Below are 25,337 nucleotides of genomic sequence, written 5' to 3'. Positions count from 1 at the left end.
GCTGTGCGCTCGGCCGCTCCTGTTCCCGGCCGTTCAAAGTATTGTCTTTCAAGCAGTGAAGAAAAAATACAGCTGCGATGATCTGTGTGTAAGCTATGGTCCATAGAAAACAGGCCATTTTGACCCATGTTCCCGCAGCACGTTTATACTGTATAGAAAGCAATGGGAGCTGAAAGTGCACACACTCATGCTAGAAATCTTTGGAAATTGGCAGGTGGTGGCATATGTTTTATGACTGAAATTCTATATAGATATGATTCACTAAATGATAGTGAATCATGACACAATGATAGCTGTGCATTGGTTTATAAATATAGTATTTACAGATTATACTTTTATACCGGTTCTCATCACACGGATAACACACACCCACACACGCACACGCGCACGCGCACACGCACACGCACACGCACACACACACACACACACACACACACACACACACACACACACACACACACCTCTTTAAGGACTCGGCCATTCTCTGTCATCCTCTGTCCTCTGGGCTGGACCATTAATGGCCAATTTACGGGCTTCCAAAGGTCAAGGGTCACGACTCTGATTGAAGGTCTAAGGCCTCATCAATACTAACCTACCACTAGACACACACACACACACACGCACGCACGTACACACGCACACACACGCATGCACGCACACACGTCCACGTCCACTCACAGTAACGCATGAACAGACACATACACTCACATACAGAGAGACACATATGCACACGCACAAAAATCCATTCCCTGCGAGCCATTTACCCGCCAGTCAGTAGCATTAGCATCATTACCAGTGCCATCCATCTAAGCATTGACAGGTCACAGGTGCGAATAGAAAAACCGCAAAACCCACAATGCTTTTCCTCCCTGCAGTAGGAAGGGGACCAAAGCAAACCTTGTACCTCCATATTTCAACCTTTTATGTTTTTTTTGTAAATTAATGCTGTGTTTCTCAAATGGGGATATGTGTACCCCAAGAGGTATGCAGAGGTACTGCAGGGGGTACATTTATTTTTCTGTTTAATGATAAAACATTGACAATTGTATGTGAACGTGCTGCTCCATAAAGCTGGCAGCAACGAAATTCAAGAAGAGTGGAAGAGAAAGTGCAATACATACATACATAACCTGAGGTGTTGGGGATGTTAACCATTTAATCCATACATGGGCAACTGGCGGCCCAGGGGCCACATGCGGCCCCCACCTTCACTTAATGCGGCCCTCGGGTTAATATCAGAATACTGATATATTATTGCTTTCAGCTGTTACAATTCCAAACATGACCTGCTTTAATTCCGTCAGTCTATATTAGTAGCTTAATTAATGACTAGTATAGTAGTATTAAAATGTATTTTTTTTTATGTCCAATGTATTTGTATTTAGGTTCATGAAGTTATCATGAGTATATAACTAAATGCGTTTGAAATTGAATCAAAATGTTACATTTCAGGATTACAATTAAAAAATAACAAAAAAATAATTCAAAAGTGGCAAACATGTGAGCCTGAAGATTGGCAATTGTTTTTAAATTGTGAAAACCGTAAAATCTTTCGCCCATATTGACAATCACGCCCAGAACACTGAAAGAAATGATCCTGATGTCCAGTAGATGTAACATAATTAAATCTTTTAAAAGTTACAATAACAAATCAAGTTTGTTCGTTTACATAAATATGTCCCGTATTATGTGAAATATCACTTGTTGAAAATACAAGAAAAAGTGCATTTATTCCTCAAATAGCTTTATTTACTTAAAACCAACCAATCTTGTTCAGTACACAAATTCAACTAATACAATCACGTAATATTTACAGCCAAACTCAACAATCAAAACGTACTAATTTCTACAGCCAATGAACATCTGTAGAATTTATGTGATCTGCAAAGCAAGAAGTACACGCCCCTTTCAAAAAGTTTGAACTGAGTGAGAAGAAAGAAGAAGCGAGAAGAAGCAGGTCGCCGGCGTCGCCACAGAGCCTCGGATAAAGCTGCGTTTTATAACTTCAAGGTAAGAATTAAATTAGCTTTAAGCTTTGCATTTGATTGAGGTTCAGTTCCGCAAGTGTTTTTAGGATTGCTTTTTCTTAAAACAGCGGTGGCATGTTCTAGCTATTTAGAAGAAAAATCAAAGCGAGCCGCCGCCGACACAACCCGCCCGGGGAAGGCCGTCGGTCGGCGGGGGCGGGCGCCACAGGCCGGCGGCGACTCTGGACGCGCGCTGGGCCCTACTCGCGGATCTCCTCAGCTACGGTACTTGCCGCGGCCGGGACGGCCGCCCCGGCGGGCTGCCTCGGCTGGCGCCTAGCTGACTTAGAACTGGTGCGGACCAGGGGAATCCGACTGTTTAATTAACAGAGCATCGCGAGTGTCGTCTAAATGCCATTGTTTTGCTGTGGGTGTTATGTAACTGTGACTTATAATGTCACGCAGCGTGGGTGTGTTTTTCGTGTCTTAAAAACGATTTCTTCGTGGAATGTAATGGTCTGTGAGTTTAACCAAAGATTTGGGAAGTGTATGCTATACTGTTGTGTGGAAAAGACTGGACACGCACATGTTTCACCTGTAACAATACTTCCTTGTCTAACACGCGCTTTGCACGTAATGTCAGCATCCCATAATAATCACACAACCACTGTAACACAGTGTGACCCACGTTATTAGAACAATACATTTAAGCAGGGGTAAAAGTGAGCGTCTGTAGTGCTTGTATTGCGACCACTTTCACCCCAGAATTTTAGTTGAGTGTGAAGGACAACGTTCACGTTGGAAAGCCTTGAATATGCTGGTGTCCTTAGGGGGTTGAGGAGTCTGTATGTATTTCTAATTGATTGTATTCTCTATTCTCATTAGGGATGCCCCGATCAGGGTTTTTTTGCTCCCGATCCGATACCGATCAAATATTATTGCTTCCGATTCGATCCCGATCTTTCCCGATCCGATCTTTTGGCAAGGCATTAAGAAAAAAAAATTCTATTCATTCTATCACTTAGTGCAGCACTGAATCAACAAATTAAAAACAAAGCTTATGAGTAGTGTATAGTGATATAGGCCTACTAGTGCAGTGTTTCTCAATCATTGTGCAGCGGACCTTTGGTGTGGCCTTTGAAATTTGGCAGTGAAGTCACGATTTAAGGACTTTTAAAACCTGTTTAATATCTCAAAAAATAAAATAAAATAGACCATTACAGCATCAAAAATAATCAACAAACTATATAAAAACTGGTAAACATTGGCCATTTTTAAAGTTGAAACAAAATAAGTTGAGAACCAATTAACCAGTCTGCTTGAAAAGTATGCATCTGTAGCAGCTAGTTGACAGTGCAGAGAGACATAATTGCCTTCCTTTGATCCATTAACAAGGGGCCAATTACTACTTATTGGCATCATTTGCCAGCTGGACACAGAGTCTGACACAATCACCTTCCCTCTGCAGTGCTCTGTCTGTCTCATTTCTCAAAAAGCCCTTGAATATGATTGAAAATGATTAAGGATTACTGTGATTAGCAGAATAGCAGATATACAAGCTCACAGTGCGGCACCGAGTGCCACGCTGCAAGCTTGTAGATCTGCTATTTTTGAAAAATTGTAAAAAATTGAATTTTGACCCGATTCCATAAGTGTCTTTTGAATCCTTCTAAGGTTTTTTGAAAAACCTATGTTTCTATGTCAGCAATCTGGCCAGCCATCGTCAAAGAAAAGGTCCTTTTCACTTAAATGGAGCTCAGTTAGTCTGTTCTTGAAAGACTACTATGTTAGTGGTGCTCAAACCTTTTCATTTGAAGCCTGCCTAGTTTAGTGCACCCTTTTCTCACCCTTGTGTTCAAGTCTTTGCCCAGAATGGCCAGTCATGAGGTTTAACAAAGTATGTATGATTTTACTCTATTCACCCAGATCGCTGACGCCCACCCTATCGGTCTCCCATGGTCCCTGCAGAGACAGGACACCACCCAAGCCAGTCGCTCTCCGTGGTCACCAGAGACAGGTAGAACAGAAGCCTAGCACACACTAACACAACCGTTTGACTTTAATGTAGGGCTGTCACGAAATTACATCTGTTTGGCTTTTAGGCTTTGAAGTTGCACATAACCAAAGGGACCTTTTAGGGTTCATTTGGTTCCATTTGAAGACTGTCAGAGTTACAGACTTGTATGGAACAATTTAGACCCGCTAAAGGAACCCACAGAGTCCTCAGTGGGAATCCTCTTTGAGAACCACTTACTGTGTTCAAAACTCTTTGCCCAAATGTCATGAGGTTTAATGAAGTATGTATGATTTTACTCTTTTCTCCCAGATCGCTGACACCCACCCTATCAGTCTCCCTGTGGTCCCTGCAGAGACAGGACACCACCCCACCCAGTCGGTCTCCCTGTGGTCCCCAGAGACAGGACACCACCCCACCCAGTCGGTCTCCCTGTGGTCCCGGCAGAGACAGGACACCACCCCACCCAGTCGCTCTCTGTGGTCACCAGAGACAGGTAGAAGCCTAGCATACACCAACACAACCATTAAAGTAACGTAAAGCCAAAGTAAAGGCCTGTCAGTCAGAAATCCAATATTATACATATATCCAATATATCCCATTTTTACATTATTTTTTCCCCTTACTTTTGAGGTCTGACTGACCAGCACACGACATCCTGACCATAAACTGGGCGTCATGCGAGCTTGTAGATCTGCTATTTTTCAATAGTTAACGCATTAAATAATTCTAAGCCTAAATGGGTTAAAGGAGTAGTTCACTCCCAAAATGACTTTTTTTCTATTGATTACTGAGCCCATATGGTTAGGCTGAAGTGTCGCATGTAGCTCTTATTGGCTAACCATGATAGATCCAGACACCAGGCACAAGCCAACGCTCGCTCACCTCCCAGGCCTGGCTCTTGTCACTTTTTATTATTTAAAGACATTTGAAATAAGTGAAAATAGTTGCTCTACAATCTCACAACACGTCTCAAGATACATTGGGGCAACTTAACTCAAAACCAAAACCTCTAAACCTCTACCAAGTTTAAGTGTGCTTTAAATGCCATTACAGTGATAACTGATGACAAGTGCTCCTTTATATTAGCACATTCTCATTGTTGTCTCTATTTCACAGGTATTTGATGACAACGATGCTGTCGAGGTCCAGGAGGCCATCGCTATAATGGTTCTGAAAATCTTGTCAGCCGGGGCACTGATGGTCAAGACAAAGCCTTGGGCGGGTATCGGCATCGAGGGAACAGAGGTCCTCTTCGTCCCTGATGTGGCAAGCCCTGAGGGCTAGCCTCTTCTTTTAATACTTCACTTCAAGTGTCACAAGATTGTGCTTCTTCAATGTCATCTGTAATATTTGACTGATACTTGTGTACAATTACAGCACGGAAGTCAATTGAAGAATGTGCTGTGTGATTTCTAGACCTATTCGATGCAAAGGTTCCTTTAACATTTGTCTCATAATGACAGTCTTTGAAGACACAGCGCACAGTTTCCTTTTTTTTCAAGATGAACTCCAAGATGTTGGAAATAATCCTTCTCGTTGGAAAGAGTAGAACTGCAATATTCAAACTTGAAACAAATGCCTTTGGTAGTTGACTTGTTGAATGTTTCCTTGACAAGTGTGACTTGAGGGCACCACAGGTTTTGAAGGAGCAGGGGCAATCACAGTGTAAACAGTGAAGAACTTCACTGTGGCCGTGTCTTAATCTATACTGCTTCATAAGTTCCTTTGCTTCTGGCCCATCAAAAGAACATATAAACTAAAAATGTTACATTGAAGTGAAAATAGATGTTGAAATGTTGGAACTAGCCCTGAGGGCTAGCCTCCATGAAAAAATTAGGCCCTACTGACCTTTAGAACACTTAAATATATTTGGAACCAGCCCTGAGGGCTGGCCTAGTCCTTTAATTTGGGACTTAAATCATACACCTTGGAGTCTTCTTTGCATCCAGCTCCAGAAATATCTTCTGGAAGACCTCGAATGTGAACTTCAACGGCTTCTGGTAACTGAGTTCCAACGAGTACATGAGGCCCATCAGGCATGTGCACACCGTAGTGCCAACATTTCAACATCTATTTTCACTTAATATGAAATGTACAATTTTTTGTTGTGTAATATGAAATGAAGCGCTGCACTGTAGATGTCCTGAAGATTCGATGAGGAATAAATGTTATTAAACCTGACTCATGCTGGTGGTGTTCATAGGACAATATAAGCATTTACAGTATTTTCAGAAATGGCATATAATTACAATTTAAAAAATAAGTTATTCTTTAAAATGTATATTAATATTTATTAAATTAATGAATTGTATTATACTTGTAGATTTTACTGGACAATCCTTGTAGAGTTTATGAATGCAGACTTTACTTAAAATTCCTTGTATATTTTACTGTGACAAACATTGTAGAATTTACTGGATAATTCTAATAGATTTTACTGCCTTACATCTACTGCCGTAGATTTTACGGGAGAAGATAAGTTGACTACTTAAACAAATTAAGTATTTGATACAAGACATTTTCTAGTATAATTTACATAATTCAGTGATGCAATTGGTTGCATGGATTTTTTTTTGTAAATGGGAAGAGAAATTTTTCTCAGTGAAGGGAATGTTAATGGAGAGTCTGTAACGTGCACACGTAACTGCGTGCGCGCGCACACGCGCAGAGTACCCAGATTACCAGAAGGTCACTGAAAGGAAGTGTATCATGGATATGGCTACCTATAGCTATAACTGGCCTAGTAATGATATTCAACACCCTACTGCGTCAGTTCCCGCGTGCATACACACACTTTTGTGCTGTGCCTAGTCACAGCACAAAAGTGTGACCTATGGACCGGGCCTGATGAAAGAGAGACAGCAAGGGGAGGCAAATAGCTGGACACTACAGTAGAAGACAGAAGATTAAGCAGACATGAAAATACAGGTGGAAGAAAACAGGGAAATGGAGACAGATGAATGAAAAGTTATTGAGGACACGTGGAGAAATAAATGTTGAAAACTGTGTGTGTACGTGTGTGTGTGTGTGTGTGTGTGTGTGTGTGTGTGTGTGTGTGTGTGTGTGTGTGTGTGTGAGAGAGTGGTATAGTGTTGGGGGGTGGGTCGATATGGGAGAGAGGGGAGAGGGAGTTGTGTCCATACATGATGAGATGTAAATGAGGCAGCGTTTTGATCCCATAGGTAGACCCCCGATGCATATCAATCAGCTCTGACTCCCCAACACACACACACACACACACACACACACACACACACACACACACACACACACACACACACACACACACACACACACACACACACACACACACACACACACACACACACACACACACACACACACACACACACACCCACCCCTGGGTCATCACTCTCCAGCAGTGATCCATATGAGTCTGACCTGCATGCACGCGCACACACACACGCTAGGGATGTCAACGGTTAGCCGTTTATTAACGAAATATCTGAATATTATGCTTATCGGCTTATTGGCATATTTGCATAATAAATACATGTTCTGCATAAGATGCTTTTCCGTACAGAGAGGTCACGCACACTACGTCCACGCGCGCGCGCACGCACACACACACACACACACACACACACACACACACACACACACACACACACACACACACACACACACACACACACACACACACACACACACACACACACACACACACACACACACACACACACGGCTTGTTTCATCTCCCTATCCACCACTTGCACAGAAATGCACATTATACAGTATGATGATTTCCCCCTCCCTGTGTCTTTCTGGGTCCATTGTTCTGTCCATCTCCCCCACTTTCTCTCTCCTTCGGTACAGTATGTCTGCATCCATGTCTCTCCTCCACCTCCTTACAGTTTAGGCATTTAGCAGATGCTCTTAACCAGAAACACTTACAATAAGTGAGCTAAACACACATCAAATGCGAATAAAAAAAAGACTGTGTGGTACCTCAGTAGACTAAATAGGATCATAGGTAAACCAAGAACATAGCATCAGTCTAAACAATATACTACCAGTATGATGCCTAAGGGCGCGACAAGCGAGGTCGCGCCATGTCTTTGCCATCTGGCCAGTGATGTATATCGGACCAGTTACCCATATGGAGACCCATGTACTGTATATGGAGATATGCTGTGAGACCCCAAACATGCTTACTCAGTTATTCGTTACTGTACATACAATGAACTTTTATGCCCATATGGAGATCCCTGTCTGTAGAACCAGCCACACAGATATGGGCTGTCTTGGCCATATATGGATTCTGTTAGTGTGGTACCGGTATGTGGCCGATATGGCCTCCATATATGGGCATTCCCATATGAAGTCCTGTTAGATTATGGGCTTAATATTGATGACATCAGGGATCTCCATATATGGGAATAAAAGGGATTATGTTAGTGTGGTTTCCCTGACATCACAGTGATGTCAGAGAGTGATGTCAGAGCGGCAAACCCATAGACGGTAAAAAAAAAGCGTACATAATTTTATCCAGTATGTCAAGGGCAATGATCTCTCGTACTTATTGGAGGAACCAGATGTGGGGTAGTTGCATTCCCTCTGCGGTCATTTGTCCGGCCTTGTGGCGTGGGACTCTGGGTGTAAATAGTGTAAATAGTATATGTGCTCTTTGTATCAGAATTATTTAATATTCTTATGTGTCGTGTTAGTGTCAGGTTTTTTGGTTGTTCTTTTTGTATGTTGTATTTTCTTTTTTTGCTTGTTTTGTCTGTATGTGATCCAGTATGGTCTTATATTATGTTGTTTGTATATCTGTAAAAAAAAAAAAGAATAAAGCGTACACGGACGGAGGGAGACATGATGTGCCGTTTCTCATACTAAAAAACGGAAACTATAGAAGACGATGTCTGAATGACGTGTCTAAATGGTAACTTGTGCTAATCAAGAAAAAGCGATCATAACTAGGTCAAGTGCTACGGCTGAGGTGGATTCTGAAGAGGTGAGTTTTACACATTGCATCTTTCTTCTACGGCTCTGTTACAGTACCTGTATTTGCCTCTGTCCATCACTCTCTCAATAGCAGTGATTCTCAACCATTTGAATTTCAAGGACTCCCAGGTTGATATACATTTGGTACAGTAGCACATGGGGGTCAACAAATGCTCTATAGCACTGTTTCCCAAACACTGGGTCGGGACCCATTTGTGGGTTTGCGGATGCATTTATAGGTCCCTTAATTTATAGTGTCCTACAGTTTGTCTTTATTATTATTTAAAAACATTTTCCCCAAAAAATTCCAAAAAAGCAGTAAAGACACCTCAGGGCGACAAGCAGCCATCTGGCCAGTGATGTATATCGGACCAGTAACCCATATGAGACCCCTGGTACCTGATCTACAAGCTCACAACACGCCCCGAAGCAACGTGCTGTGAGCTTGTACATCTGCTATTTTCCTGGCAAATTGTGTCCCGGGCAAATGTCTAATTTCTCTTTTGGATAGCTCTATATGAGAATATAGAGCTATTTAATTCAGTTCAATCTAATCTTTATTTCAGACCCGAGGGAGATCCATATCAAACAACATATCTTCTTTTATGGGGGTCCCTGGCACAAAATCTTTTCAAATGGTGGTCTGCAGCATTAACCTTGGGGACCCCAATCTACACCACAATCCTCAGTGTTAAAATTGAACTCTGAGAGCATCCAAATGGAACCAAATGGACCCGTCCATTCGGTTCCATGTGTACCGCTCTCAGAGTTACAGACCTGTTAAGGGTCCATTTGGACCCCCTGGTGGTCCCGGGACCAGATGTTGAGAAACAGTGCCCTTACACGGTATACATCTCGGCGGACGGCGGAGGCAGCAGAAAGTGGCACACACCCCGCAGCTGTGATGCCATTGGCTAGCGATGATGTCACCTCTTCCTGGAGGCTGAGCAGCGAGCCGTGTGATTGGCTGACTTAGGCCAGACTGTAAAGGGAGCGCTGCTGAGGAATCACTTCCATTCATACAGTGTGTGTGTGTGTGTGTGTGTGTGTGTGTGTGTGTGTGTGTGTGTGTGTGTGTGTGTGTGTGTGTGTGTGTGTGTGTGAGACCACTCCCCTAACAGATAGCGAGGCGTACAGGCAGAGCTATTAAGAGCTGTGTCCGTCATTCCAGAGACATTGGAGTACCTGCTGAGCTGAGCTCACTAATGGACATACACACACACGTGCACACATTGCACGCACGCGCACACACAAACACACAAACACACACACACACACACACACACACACACACACACACACACACACACACACACACACACACACACACACGCACACACACTGTACACGTGAGGCGCAGTCATACGAATTTCACTCACACTTGCACAAATGCACACTATCAAATATGCACGCAATCAAGCATGCATGCATACGTACCCACCCACTCGCGCGCACACACGCATACACACACACACACACTGATGGGGGTTGGGATGGTGGAGGTGGGTGTTGTCTCCCTGTTGTTACCAGGCCGTTGTCATGGTAATACAGATGGAGCACATCCTACTGCCCCCCCCCCCCCCCCCACTAATTTTTACCCCCTCACGCACACACACACACACACACACACACACGCACGCACACACACACGCTCCTATGTCCCTGTTATGTGTATACGAACACCTTTTGAGAGCAGCCTTGCCCTTGCAAGTCCTTTCTTAGCACACTGGAGAAATAGAAAAATGACTATGACCCCATGAGGAGGTGCGTATAGGAGTGTGTGTGTGTGTGTGTTAAAACAGAGTGTGATGTCAACGCTCCCAGGAGGGGAGGTAGATGTGTTCTTCGCAGGGATGCTCATGGGAAATTAGCTTGCGATAGACTGCTATACAGTCACCCTCACAGCCGCTCTCTCTCCCTGTGTGTGTGTGTGTAACTCTCTTCTCCTCCTCTCGCTACCACCCCCCCCCCTACTTCATCTCTCTTTACTTTTTTAGAGCATGATGTCATTGCAGTTTTGTTATTGCCAGCGTAGCTGCTGGTGTTTCCTCCAAGACATCAGCAGTTAAAGTAGGTGTTTAAGCAAACCAGATCAACATTTTAAACTTAGGTCTTTGTTTTACAGTATTCTGGTTTTAAATGCTTTAAAATCCTATGAGAGACATGGAGAGAGAGATATATATATATACGGTATATACACACGATACAACAGTGTGTGTGTGTGTGTGTGTGTGTGTGTGTGTGTGTGTGTGTGTGTGTGTGTGTGTGTGTGCGCGCGCGCGTGCGCGCGCGTGTGTGTGAGAGAGCGAGAGAGTGAGAGAGTGAGAGGGGGAAAGTGCACTTGTGTAGCAAGAGGATTTGAGATGTGTCTGATTTGCAGGGATAATAATAAACTGCCATGATTTTTTATAATTTTTTTTAACTAGACAGGACGTCTGGAGGGAATTATATTTTCCCGGCATGTGTCATAAAAACTGGACAAAAACCGGCAATCACCAGCCTAACATGATACTCTGAGACTTCCCGCGCATTGTGTAAAACTACACTTCACTATGCCTTGGGTCTCAGAGGAGGCGTCAACTTCTAGAATGGGCCTTTCAGTGATGGGCTGTTTAGTGTGAAACATTCCAAACCAGAAGGCCCAACAAAGACTTCTTGGATCAAAAGAATGTTCAATAAAGGCATGGGAGGACATTGCATTGTGTTGGAATCAGTATTTGTTTCAGTCAGGTGAACTGCAAATGGCAGCGGCCATCATCTGACGGCTTCTTGGCTTTGTGGGGTCAGGAGGAGCCAAAGGTGAAGTAGACGAACAATGGCAAACCTCCTGCTGCAAATCCCCTCACTACGGCAGAGTAGGCCTTTTCACACCAAGTCACGTTTGTTTTCACCAAAAATGCATGACATTTTTGAAAAGGGAACACAATATGCGTCTTCCTTCACACAAAGTCTAAAACCGAGGTGCCATGAGTTTGTATTATATATCATTACATCCAGTCATTTGTAATAGGGATGGGACGATAAGCAATATTATCGTTTATCGTGATAACAAACATCCTCCGTCATGCACTAGGATCAATTCACCTTTTATTTGCCGAGCTGCATTATCCGGTACCACTTAAACCATCTATAATTGGTAAAAGGTACTTATAATATACGTACTTGATACAGTCTTTTTTCCACTCTCTATCAAATATCTTTGCCAAAAAATAGCCGATCTACAGGCTCGTTGTGAGCTTGTAGATCTGCTATTTTTTTGGCAATTGTTCCGCCCCAGGATAATGGATTTGATTATCGTGATAATATCGTAAATTAAAATTTCTTTCGTCACAATAATCGTGGTATGACATTTTAATATCGTCCCATCCCTAATTTGTATTTGGAGAGATTTATTTATTCATGTGATTTACATAACATGGCATTTCTAAGGTATGCATCGTTGTTGTGTTATGACAAACGAGATAGGTGGGTATAAAAATGCTGAATCAAAAGACAGGGAACATCATTGAAACTAATATGGTTTATGTTACCAGCATGGTTTCGGCTGATAGAATTTTAGCCATGTTTGCATTGTGTGGACTAACCTCGCTCCCTCCCTTCTGGGAAACTACATTCAGGTTTATTGTGGCCGTTCTATCTATTATTTGGAGCGAAAAAAGAGAAGAAGAGAAAAGGAGAGGATTGTGATATTGAGCTGGAGTCTAAAAGTAAAGAAAAGGCTGTACACTCATAGCTACAATGTCGCTTTTTTTCCCTTTTATTCTTTGTACTTCTGTAGCCTATTTGTTGATGACATGTAAGCCTATTATTGTGTTATTTTTATGCTATGCTGATGAACTGAATACATAGGACCACAATGAAAACAAGTCCCCAGGACGTTTTTGTGTTATGCTTTTAGCCTGAATGTCTGACTGTACCTCATGCTGTTTACATAGTTTGACTAATAAAGTACTCAATCAAAGCAATCAATCAGTTAAGAGGGGCAAAGCACTGGCTTAACACTGGCTACAACTATCAGGCTAATAAACAGCTAATGCAATTCAACATTTTGAATGGGGATGGTTCATTACAAAGCACTGTATTCACACATGAACACTCATATTCACACACACACACACACACACACACACACACACACACACACACACACACACACACACACACACACACACACACACACACACACACACACACACACACACACACACACACACACACAGATTTATCTCACACATACACATGTTCTCATTACTAGTGAAAACCAACGTGTAATGATGAGGTTATAGACACTGGAACAATCTAAGCACACAGACACACAGCTGCCCTTCATGCCATAAGCCTGCAGGGTGTGACAGGCAGACACTCCAAAAGAGGATTTGTGGTGAAAGCTTTGGGGATGGGAGGAGAGAAGAGAGTGTGTGTGCATGAGCGAGACAGAGAGAGAGAGAAAGGCAGAGAGAGAGAGAGAGAGAGAGAGAGAGAGAGAGAGAGAGAGAGAGAGAGAGAGAGAGAGAGAGAGAGAGGATTACATGGGAACTATTTCAATTCAGGAGACGCACAAACAAACGTAATAATGTGGTCATATCTTTTAGAGTTAGCTCAGTGGCGACTGAATACAGAGTGACGACTTAACAGATACAAAACCACAAAGACCCCTGGGGGATTGACTTGCTGGTTGCTGGCTTAACTGCTGTGACTGACTGAGTGAGAGACTGACTGACTGACTGACTGACTGACTGACTGACTGACTGACTGACTGACTGACTGATTGACTGCACTGACTGACAAAAAGACAACTAGAACAGTGATTCCCAACCTGGTCTGGGCCCACTGGTTGCCAAAACACTAAGGCTTTATTGATAATATCACATTAATATTATAATAATAATTAACTAGAACTGCACTCTGTCGAGGTGCCAACTTGTGCCTCACGCTCAAGCAGGCCACACATGGCCTACTTGTGCGCAAGCAGAGCGCGCCACGAGGTGTGCGCTGCTGGCCTCATGTCCCTCATGTCTTTGCACGTTAATGAAGACATTACCAAGAGAGCGCTCTTATATACCAAACTCTGCTAACATTATCGCCAGTAATGCTGGTCCCTCATTGGCTGTAGGAGGACTCCTACATACCGTACAAACATAGATTCCCAGAATCCCAGCCGTTTCAGGGCTACGGTCTTCAAAAATTCCAGTCACCTACATACATACCCAGCCATTTACAGTACGCACTTGCGCAGGTAATAAAATGAAATTGTGATACAGATGCATACGAACATAAAGTACACCATCAATTGATTGATAATCAAAATAAACGAAACATGCTCTGAAAATGCACACGGCCCACCCATCTGACCACTCAACACGGCTGCGGTGTGTAAAGTGGTCAGCTGGTTGGGCTGAGAACGCTTTTGAGACTTCCAAGTGGGCCTTGATCCAGAAAAGGCTGGGAAGCCCTGAAACAGGGTCAATGGGCCATGCATGTAGGAATGGCACGTCTTATCCGTTTGAACCAGGGCCACTGAAAAGAGATGCTACAGTCCCATGCACAGGTGAATAACACTCCTGATAAACCACTAGTTCCCAAACAGTGGGTCGGGACCCATTTGTGAGTCACAGACCAATTTTTAAGGGTTTTCCTACAAATGAAAAAGATTAGTTTAACATTTTTAAAATTATTTTATAACTATAATTTTTGTATTATTATTTAATTTTTTATCCGATCTACAATCTACTACATAGAGTACTTGGACGGAACAAATAGATAATATAGCTAAAGAATTATCTCTGTAATAGCATGTAATGGGAGCCACCATAGAAGTCACAAAGCATGTTTTACTGTATCTATCCAGGATTATGGTTTACTCTTGAATGCACAAGGCAACAGCCGAGCAGCAAGCTTATAATGTTCTGCATGTGACATAACAGATATGACGTGAGCCCTATTATATTTTTCGCCTTTCTTTAAAAAATGCTGACAAATACGTTTTTAGTAGGGGGACCCTGGCACAAAATCTGTTCAAAGGGGGCTCTGTGGTCAAATACATATCAATTTGGGGTTTCTTGACATGAAAATCTGGACAACCATTGGTCAAGACAAGAAAAAAAGAACGAGGAACAATGGGATAGAAGCAGGTGAAGACAGTGAAACAGAATTGCGTTAAATATCTTATTTTAGTGGCAATGCTTTCTGTCTGTGGCGAGAACCAATCAAATCATGGTTAAAAGATTTTGTTAACAATAACATTGCATTGTCAGGGCAGGGAGACCTCTCTACCTGCCCTGACATTTGCAGGGACTTGGAAAAATGCAAATATTGCAAGCCAAAAGTAAATGAGAGTCTAATCAACAAGGGACAGTTGAAGGTAACTGAAACCAAGTCAAGCGCAGACTTGTCGATATGAAGAACACGACAGCGTATTTGTCTTCCCAGACATAGCCAAACCATTGGCCTGTTGCCAGCGCAAGCTTAAAAGGGTCTGTTGTTTACATCTGTTTCCGCATGTGATCACAGCTCGTCAGCAGCGCGTCATGAGCTGCATTTAGGTTGTTCCAGCATGCTCGATAATCTTAATAATGTATAGCGACCTCCTACAAGACCCGAAGTTGGCGCAGCTTGTTGCGAGCCCGGGTTACAGGACGGGGGAATGGGTTTTGATCTGAGCTCAGTGCACAAATTGATACTTTATAACTCTGTACAGTACTAGTCTATGTGATGCACCATTATGGTAAAACCTTTGCGTGTGCATTTTTAAGATGGGGGGGGGGGAGTGGTGTGACGTAAAAAGCGATAGCCCTCCTTTAAACTCATTGACTGCCAAAGCCAGAGTTTCCCAAGTTTATTCCCGATGTCTTTGCGTGCTAGGCCAGAGTTTCCTGAGCTATATTAATCCATTAGAATTGATTAAAAACAATCCAAAATCGGATCGCCGATCCGTGGGGCCTAAGTGCCCCGAAAGATGGAACTGGATATATGTTACACTACACTGCTGCTAGCACAACCACGCTAGCATGGATTAAGTGGAAGTTGTGACGGTAAATTAGTTTTAAATAACACAAATGTCCTCCCCCCCACCACCACCATATGGCACAGGCTGTCAATGCAGTAACATACTGCAAGTGCAGAGGTTGAGAGTAACCTTCCACCCTTCACAGAATAATTATGGGATGGGATGGGAGAGGGACCGTCTGCTGGCACGATGGCTGCCACATGCTGGCTAGGTCACAGAGGAACAAGAGTATAGACCTCTGGAAGAGTAGAGGGGCAGGTCAAAGAGAGAGAGAGAGAGAGAGAGAGAGAGAGAGAGAGAGAGAGAGAGAGAGAGAGAGAGAGACACACACACAAAGTGAGACTAGAGGGTAGCTTTGGCAGTATAATGGTATTAAGTTATCAAGGTATGTAGAAGTCCTAACATATGATCTTCAATACAGTCGCTCCTCCTATAGAATGTTTATGGAGATTCTGTGTTGAGGCAATGTGTTTGTAGTGCAGCTGAGAAAGATGGCGACTGCCACTGTTTGGGAGTATTTCCTATGACGTGTTGCTCACTGAAAATAGCCGATCTACAACCTCAGTACCTCACAATGTGTCATATCGTTAAGTATAAATTAAGCATTAGTCCCAGTGATAAAAGGGACAATGTTGTGTACACTACTTGCCTCCTGAAAGCCAAACCTCCATTCATATCTCAAAGTGCATCGCCATTAGCAGCTAATGAGTAGCGGCTGCAAAAGTGAGGCCATTATCAATAATCATAATTAGCCACATGACTATTTATTTTACTCAAATACTGGTGAAAACTGTTACTTTTCAGGATTCAAAGTCAAAAACAGCAAAAGTAGCAGATCGACAAGCTCAAAACGTGTAGCTTTATGCCACTTTTTTCCGCCACCCCTCTTTCATTTTTCAAGTACTGAAATGTCATTTACTGAAAATGACAAAAAGTTAACATATGGACACAAGAGCTTTCTGCTGGACAGCAACGATATACTGTACCTTATACCCCGGGGGAATGTCAGGACAGTATGAAAGAAAAAATACCGCCCAAGCCTAGCGAGGGGGACAGGGGGGGCTAAGGGGCTTCATGTAACTTTCATGGCAATAAAGCATGACGAATTGGAGAGCGAGTGAGAGACGCTGGAGGAAGAGAATGGGTGAGAGAGAGAGAGAGAGAGAGAGAGAGAGAGAGAGAGAGAGAGAGAGAGAGAGAGAGAGATGGGTGAAAAGGGAGAAAGAGTCTGGCAGACACATAAAGAAAGGATTAACTTAGTCAAAAACAATCAAAGTGCAACTGCGACCAGCAGAGAGAGTGTGTGTGTGTGTGTGTGTGTGTGTGTGTGTGTGTGTGTGTGTGTGTGTGTGTGTGTGTGTGTGTGTGTGTGTGTGTGTGTGTGTGTGTGTGTGTGTGTGTGTGTTCCAGAGTAGAATGGGGGTTAGCACTGCAGGAGACCAGCAGGCAGTTACATTGTCCCAGTTTACAGAGACATGCTAGGAACATTTGGGGTACTGCAGACACAATAGCAAGGCTTCTGTGTGTGCGTGCGTGCGTGCGTGCGTGCGTGCGTGTGTGTGTGTTCCTGTACTTCCAGCCACCACGTCCTCATAAGAATAGAACAATGAGGAAAACCCTGGAAAAGTGCTTGCACGTTGTGTCGGCACTCACTTTGTGTAGTTGTGTGTGTGTGTGTGTGTGTGTGTGTGTGTGTGTGTGTGTGTGTGTGTGTATTCATAGTTAGCATACTACAGTCTAGACCAGGGGATCAAGGCTAATCTCGCTCCACTGGTACAGCTGATGTACATTGTACATTTTACTCACTACACCAGTGTTTCTCCTGTCATTCAGCGCACACTGTAGTAGGGGATCTAGTCAGCTTAGATACAGTATCGCCACAGTCAGGCTGAAATCTCATATCTCCACGTGTCACATCGTCATCTAATGCAATACCTCGCCGTACTAAGAGTGTCAAACCAAAGTAGAGAAAATAGCCGATCTGCAGGCTCACAACATGTAGAGATGCGACGCATTGTGAGCTTTTAGAACTGCTATTTTAACTGTTTCAGAAACTTTTCTTTCCATTTTCTGAAAAGTAACGGTTTTGGACATATGAAGTTTCCACCCAACAGTGACGATATTTCAGATTATGCTTGCAGTTTGCTGTGGTGGAGAGGACCACTAATGAAGAGCTGCCTGCACAGCGTAAATAATCCTCAGCAGTTTTGAATGGTACACGATTCGTTTTCAACATAATTATTACCTAATCAAACTTAACTTAATGTGTATAAAACAGAAGCAAAACAGAAGTTTGATGTCTATGAGCACTTTGGGATGTGGGATATAATAGAATTGCACTGTGTGTGATTGCATACACAGAAAAATATGGAATAAAGAGAAGTTCTAGAGAACATAAACAAATTGCTTGTAAATAAACTTAAACTTCTTCAGCCTGAGGGAAGAGAGAAAAACGATTTGTCCTTTGGTTTTGACTTAAAAGGGCCATACTGCCAAAACAAGGAACATCCACTTTAAAAACACAATAAACCCCCAAATTGCAAACTCTCTTAATAACTCTCTTCGGGGACTTTTATTTTCTTTCCTTTTTTACGAACCTCACGAAAGTAATTGAGGTTTAAAAATGTGTGCAGTCGTCACAAGCTGGCACTAACAGAGACAGACGCCCGCCTCACGACACCGTCCTGATGGAGTGGCGAGCCGAGAACAGGACACGCCAACAGTTAACACCAGGCTCCCTCGCCTCAAACAACATCAAGCTGTACACACGCCCTCATGCCATTACCACACCAAAAGCCATAAACATAACAGAGGCTGGCTGCAAGCAACGTGGCAGCTATAGACCCACATACAGAACAGACTATATGACTCTAGAGCTAGAGGAGAATAGAAGGACTGGAGTGAAGAGAAGAGTCAACACAGAATTGGTAACTAGGGTCAGCATCTATTGGTAAATCGTCACGGTCAGGCAGAAATCTCCAAGTCTCACGTCACCGTCAGGCAGAAATCTCCAAGTTTCACATTTGTATGTTTTTTTTCTTAAATTAAAGCCCTACTTCATCCTACAAAAGTGTCACACAAATGTAGTGAAAATATTTTCACTATCTAACATATAATTCACCAAATGTCTGAGTGAGTGTCTGAGTGAGTGTCTGAAACAGCGTTTCTCCTCAGTGGCTGGAGCAATTGATCTGAAATCGCATCACCATTAGCATATGAACACACCTGACACAACTGTGAAGCCCTTTTTTCACTTTCACAAATCGTTTAATTGATATTAATTTATTAGTGAATTAATTTTTCCCATTGACTTATAATGGGAATCGCAAAAACTCACATTCAATATTTTTTTTCTCGCAAACCATAGGGGCTACAGTTACAAAACTCTGAGAGGAGATTTATAATGATATCAAGGATTAAATAAAAAATAACTTTGTCAGTTGGCCTCATGGTGGCGCTATAACAGTCCACTTTACGTTTCGGCCTGTAACTCTTGAACCGTAGGTCGGAAAATTAAAATTATTTTTTCCCTGGATTCCTTGGGTCAATACGCATCTCCCCATATAGGCCCCGCCCATTTGCGTCAGGATAGATTTTCCGCCATTTTGAATTTTCTCCAAAACACACTTTTTGCTCCTTTTCCTACATATTTTCTTCAAATGTCACGAAAATGGGTACACATGATCTCTGAACCCATGCAATGAACATAGTCAAGGGATATTTTGATAGTCCATACCGTTCGTTCGTAACGGGCTTCCAAAGTTAGCGGGAGGGGCCCGTTTTGCAAACAATAGCCATAAATCACAAACAAAACGTCGAGTCAACACTGAATTTCTGCCACAGGTTGCGGGTGGCTTACTCAACGAATCCCCAGAAGCATTTCCAATTCCACCCGTAGAGGGCGTCACAAACGCGCAAAACGTAACCGTTTCGTTCCAAAACGCGTTTTTCGGGCAGACCGACCCTCTCAAAAAGAAACACAGACTACTCTGCGGATGGTCTCACGGTCCAAACCGCTGCACACACACACACACACACACACACACACACACACACACACACACACACACACACACACACACATAGCCATTAAACGAAACGGGTATTTCTTACATTGATGCTCCTACATATTATCATGCAAGAACCAGTTAAAGTTACTTTCCATCCCTCATATACCGTGTGCACAGTGCACATCCCATAACCCACACACTGCACATCATTTCGGAGCTCATATCTTTGAACGGGTAAGGACTAGTTTTAAATAATTTGTAAAATAATAACACAGGAAAGGAAGGTTTTGGACATACAGTACAAGGTTTCCACCCGACAACGACGAAACAGTGTATTCATACTGTATAGTGCCTTTATCCAAAGCACTTTACAATGTGCATCAGAGACTCGCACATCCACACACCGACGGTGAAGGAAACCTTGCAAGGCACCAAACTGTTCGTCATCGGGAGCAGTTAGGGGTTGCTGTAAGTGTCGTGCTCAAGGACACTTCGGCACTAACTCAGAGGTAGCCGAGGATCGAACCGCGAACCATCCGAGTCCCAGTCGGCCCACTCAAATTCCTGTGCAGCTCCTGCCTACATATTGTACAGTCACCAGGCCAGGCCATTACAGCTTCCCAAACAGACACAATGTCCTGCAATGTTGCCATACCTTCATGTCTCTTCTTGTAATGAGATTTCACTGGTTTCGGTCCTGGACGTACAACAACATGCTTTTGTTGACTTTGCTCTGCCATCCAATATGCTATATAAAGCCTGCAATGAACAATATGTCACCTACACACAATACAAACATAAGTGCACGCACACACACACACACACACACACACACACACACACACACACACACACACACACACACACACACACACACACACACACACACACACACACACACACACACACACACACACAGGCATGTGTCTCATTTGTCCCAGGAATCAGGGCAGATATTGGGTTTCAAGCGACCGTCCAGAATTAGCCCAAAGTAGAACTGATACTGTATGAACACACCCTTCAGTCTGTTCATTCACTTCCTCACTCAGACACACACACGCACACGCACACGCACACACACACACACACACACACACACACACACACACACACACACACAACACCACTGTTTATTTCTCACTCTTACACACAAAGTCAGTACAGTATCTATGAGATCATCACTCTGCCAGCTAGCAGGCTAGCATTACAGGGATAGAATAGAAATCAAGACACCTCTCTCTCGCACAAACACATGCACGCACACACACGCACACACACACACACACACACACACACACACACACACACACACACACACGCACACACGCACGCACGCACGCACACACACACACGTACGCGCACAACACACGCACAGAGCTTTCTTCCATCAATAACCTCTGATAAGAGTAGACAATTCACACATCTTGTCAGTGCACTGGCACTTAGACAGAAAACTTAGATGGACCTAGGGGATTTTGCTGTTTACATTGGCACGATTCATCATGAATACCTCCGCTCCTGTCATGCGAAATGTGTTTACGCACACACTCACTCACGCACACACACGCGCGCGCATGTCCACTCACCTGCACCTGCATGAAGGAGCCCCGGTAGAAGCAGCATGCTGCAGCTGACAGGGCGCTCCACAGACTGCACCTCTCCGTCATGATGCTGCGCCTCCTTTCCTCTGTACCTCCGGGCCAACGCGGCCAACCCTCCCCTCCTCTCCCTCGTCGCCCTGACCCCAGTCCTCTCCTTCAGACACCTCCTCTTCTTATCGCACACCTTGTGTATCCTCCACCACCTCCTCCTCCTCCACCTCCTCTGACCGCTCCTGTTTCCTTCTCACGTCCTCTTCCTCCCGTTCCCTTGCTGTCCTCCTACCCCACCCAGCGTGGACCGTCCTGTCCTGTCCCGTCCTGTCCCGTCCCGTCGCACCACCCTGCCTCGGTCCCTGGCAGGAACCTGTCCAACCCCTGGCTGACACTTGGAAGCGCCTTGCCCCTATTGCCTCTCTCTCTCCGTCCGTCCGGGGGCTAGCAGTCCCGGGTCAACGCCGCCGCCGCCGCGAGATGGGACCAAACCGGTTAACGCCACCCGCTACACCTTGCAGCTGCTAGTAGTAACCAACCCTAGTGATTGGCCAGTAGCTACGAGCTGCTAACAGCTGGTTCCGATCACGGCTAGCGACGTTAGAGCTACTGACATCTCTGCTGCTCCTGCCCCACGCCGGGCTTGCTCTCTCTCTCTCTCCCTCCCTCTCTCTCTCTGCACTTGCTGCGCTTCACGCGGCTGCTAGGGATTACCTCATTGCTTGCTGATGAAAGGAGTGTGGGTAGGGGGAGGGCGGACCAAAGGGAGTGTGAGGGAGAAGGAGGGGTGTGGGTGGGTTGGGAGGAGGGGTGTGTGGCGGGTGGGTGGGGGGATGCTGGCAGGCACACAGGCAGAGAGAAGTGCTGTCGAATTGCAAGCAGACCCCACCCACCCCAGCCAACCACCACCCCCGCTCGCCTTGCAACCTCACTGAGACAATACTGACGGGGAGGAGAGGATGAGGGGGGTTTTCTCTCTCTTCAAGGAGAAAAAGATGGGAACGACAAAAAGTGACGAGAGATGGAAGCAGAAAGAGAGAGAGAGAGAGAGAGATGGTGGTTAAACACATGATAAGAGGGAGTGAATATAGCTGGAGGGGGGAGAGAGGGAGAATGGAAGGAGAGGAGACCCTCTCAAAGGAATCTGTCCATTATTTTGCTCTGAAAGGAACTCAACTGGGGTGGCAGGGGCATGAATGCACAAGCGTGCACGCACACACACACGAGCACACGCACGCACGCACGCACGCACCACGCACGCACGCACGCACGCACACACGCGCACGCACGCACGCACGCACGCACGCACGCACGCACGCACACACACACACACAGGAATGCATATTCAGTTCACACTTCCTCTTGTATGCAGGCACACATACAAAAAACGAGACTCGCACAAATATCATTAAGTTATCGGTGTGTGAATCTGTGTCCGTGTCCATGCTTGTGTGTGTTATCAGTTGCAGAATATAATGATGGTGGTTGTAAAAGGCGGTGCAGACTGCAGCAATAGACACCTCATTAGCAGCTGAAACACACAGGCAGGTGCTCCAAGGAGAAAATGCTATGATTTTGAACGGCCCATTTCACATGTGCTCTAAAATGACAAATCGTCAAATATTAGAGGCAGAAATTGTGAAAATAGCCGTTGCAAGGCGTTGTGAGCATGTAGATTTGGTGCCATGGAATTGGTCCAAAGGTTCATTAGTCCAAAGGTTCATTAGTCCGAATTTGTTAAGAATACTATGCCTAACTCTAACCCTAACCCTAACCTTAACCTCAGTAACCCTAACTAAATTCGGACTAATGAACCTTCGGACTAATGAACCTTCGGACTTATGGGCAGTCCCCGTAGAGGTGCTAATTTCACAATAGAACCGTGTTATACAAAATGTAATGCCTCAACTCTTAGTGCTCTCGTCAGGGTGGGGGGGGTCCCCAGTTCAAATATAATTATTTTGGGGGTCGCGGCCTGAAAAGGTTGAGAACCACTGCCTGTGAGGACATCAACATTAGATTGGTAATTTTATATATGACTTTAAAACACACAATGCAATTTAAACCTGATGTGTTGTGCCCTTATAGATCATCAGTCAAAATCAAGCCTGAATCTAAAACAACCATTTGTCCATCTTGCTTACCCAAATTCTACATTATGTATAGGGACATTTGGCTCTTACAGGGATAGTGATGCACGCACACACTCACACACACACACACAAAGGCAGGGCTGAGTCGAGTCAGTGACATCACTGTGGACGCTTCACCATGGTAAGTCAGCAAGAACCTTGACAGAATCCTAAATTCTGACAGTGCACTTATAGGTCTGCAACACTACACGGAGAGGCAGAGAATGACGCATGCATGTGCACACGCACGCACGCACGCACGCACGCACGCACGCACACACGCACGCACGCACACACACACACACACACACACACACACACACATGCACACACACACACACACACACACACAAACACACACAAACACAAACACACACAAACACACACACACACTTTCTCTCCCAACATTGGTAATGTCTATAGCACTGGTGAAAATAGACGATCTACAAGCTCGAAATGTGGTGCGATGCTTTTTTCTGCTGTCTTCACTAGTATGGGTCCCGAGCAAACGTCAAATTCCGCTTTTGGGCCACGCACGCACGCACACACGCACGCACGCACACACACACGCACACACACACACAGAGGTCACAGAGTCTGGGGGATAACAGTAATCATGTTGCTAATCTGCGTCATGAATGCATGCTAGTGGGTCAGAGCACCGATCAGAGAATGACACTAAAAGATAAGGCCACGACAGACAGCTTGGATTCACCAAGCTACAGTGTCTCTTCTTTAACCTGCCGTCCAGGATTTGGGAATGTCTTTATGGGCGAAAATGTTCAAACAAAGAACGTCAAAAACGATCATCAAAAAAAGATTTAAAAAAAGAATGTTTTGAAAATACAAAATAGGTCTTAAGTGGTTTAACGTATAATCACTGTCATCCTCATCTGGATTAGAAAGATTATACTGTAGGAAACACACATAATCTGGTAAGAGGGCACCCCGATCCTCCCTAATACCCGGTGTCTTAAGTACATTTCGTCGCTGTCGGGTGAAAACCTTGTATGTCCAAAACCGTTTGTTTTGCATTTATCATTTTAAAAATGATTTAAACTAGTGAAAACAGCTGATCTACAAGCACACAACGCCTCGCACCTTGTAGATCTGCTGTTTTCACTACTTTTGTGCGACGGCCTTGTATGATGAAGCAGGGCTTTACTTTGCGAAAGAACGTACACATTTGAAACATGGAGATACGAGGTTTCCACCTGACAACGACGATTTACTTAAGTACAATTTTTAGGTATTTGTACTTTTACTTCTACTTCACTACAATTATTTAACTTTAGTTACTAGTTACTTTGTAGATTTGGATTGTTATTACAAAACATACATTAACCACTTCGGCCCTACATTTCTTCTCTTCTATTTTCAACAGATTTGTATACATTTGAAAACTTGAAATGGGACATTCTGCATAATGAGTAGGCTTTTACTTTTGGTACTTTAAGTACATTTTATGCCAATACCTTTGTACCTTTACTCGTGTAAATGTTGAATTCTGGACTTTTACTGTAACAGAGTATTTCTATATTGCAGTATTGATACTTTTACTCAAGTAAAACATTTGAGTACTTTTTCCACCACTACTGCTAATACCACAGCACAACACTGACAAAATATATAAGTGCTGTACAGT

At 44.0% G+C, this 25,337-nt stretch overlaps 2 protein-coding genes across 2 annotated transcripts in view; one reads left to right on the top strand and one right to left on the bottom strand.

Moving 5' to 3' along the window:
- Nucleotides 1-21,635, bottom strand: part of sh2d3ca (SH2 domain containing 3Ca) — a gene marked incomplete at its 5' end in the record, with an annotated part of 61,497 nt that extends 39,862 nt beyond the window's left edge. The window contains one exon of the mRNA XM_080742609.1: nucleotides 21,555-21,635. Within this exon, the coding sequence (XP_080598735.1) occupies nucleotides 21,555-21,635 (81 nt within the window). The remainder of the gene's footprint in view (nucleotides 1-21,554) is intronic.
- On the top strand, nucleotides 1,950-5,354 carry LOC308298916 (uncharacterized protein). The gene is made up of 4 exons (XM_080742610.1): nucleotides 1,950-2,010; nucleotides 3,894-3,984; nucleotides 4,294-4,477; nucleotides 5,101-5,354. Exons 2-4 carry the CDS (start codon nucleotides 3,923-3,925, stop codon nucleotides 5,266-5,268), a joined length of 414 nt encoding a protein of 137 aa, XP_080598736.1. The 5' UTR covers nucleotides 1,950-2,010; nucleotides 3,894-3,922; the 3' UTR covers nucleotides 5,269-5,354.
- Nucleotides 21,636-25,337: the final 3,702 nt, after the last annotated feature.

Source organism: Nannobrachium achirus (genome assembly GCF_963921795.1).
Source record: "Nannobrachium achirus genome assembly, chromosome: 15".
NCBI lineage: Eukaryota > Metazoa > Chordata > Actinopteri > Myctophiformes > Myctophidae > Nannobrachium > Nannobrachium achirus.
This window is presented reverse-complemented; position numbering and strand designations above follow the sequence as displayed.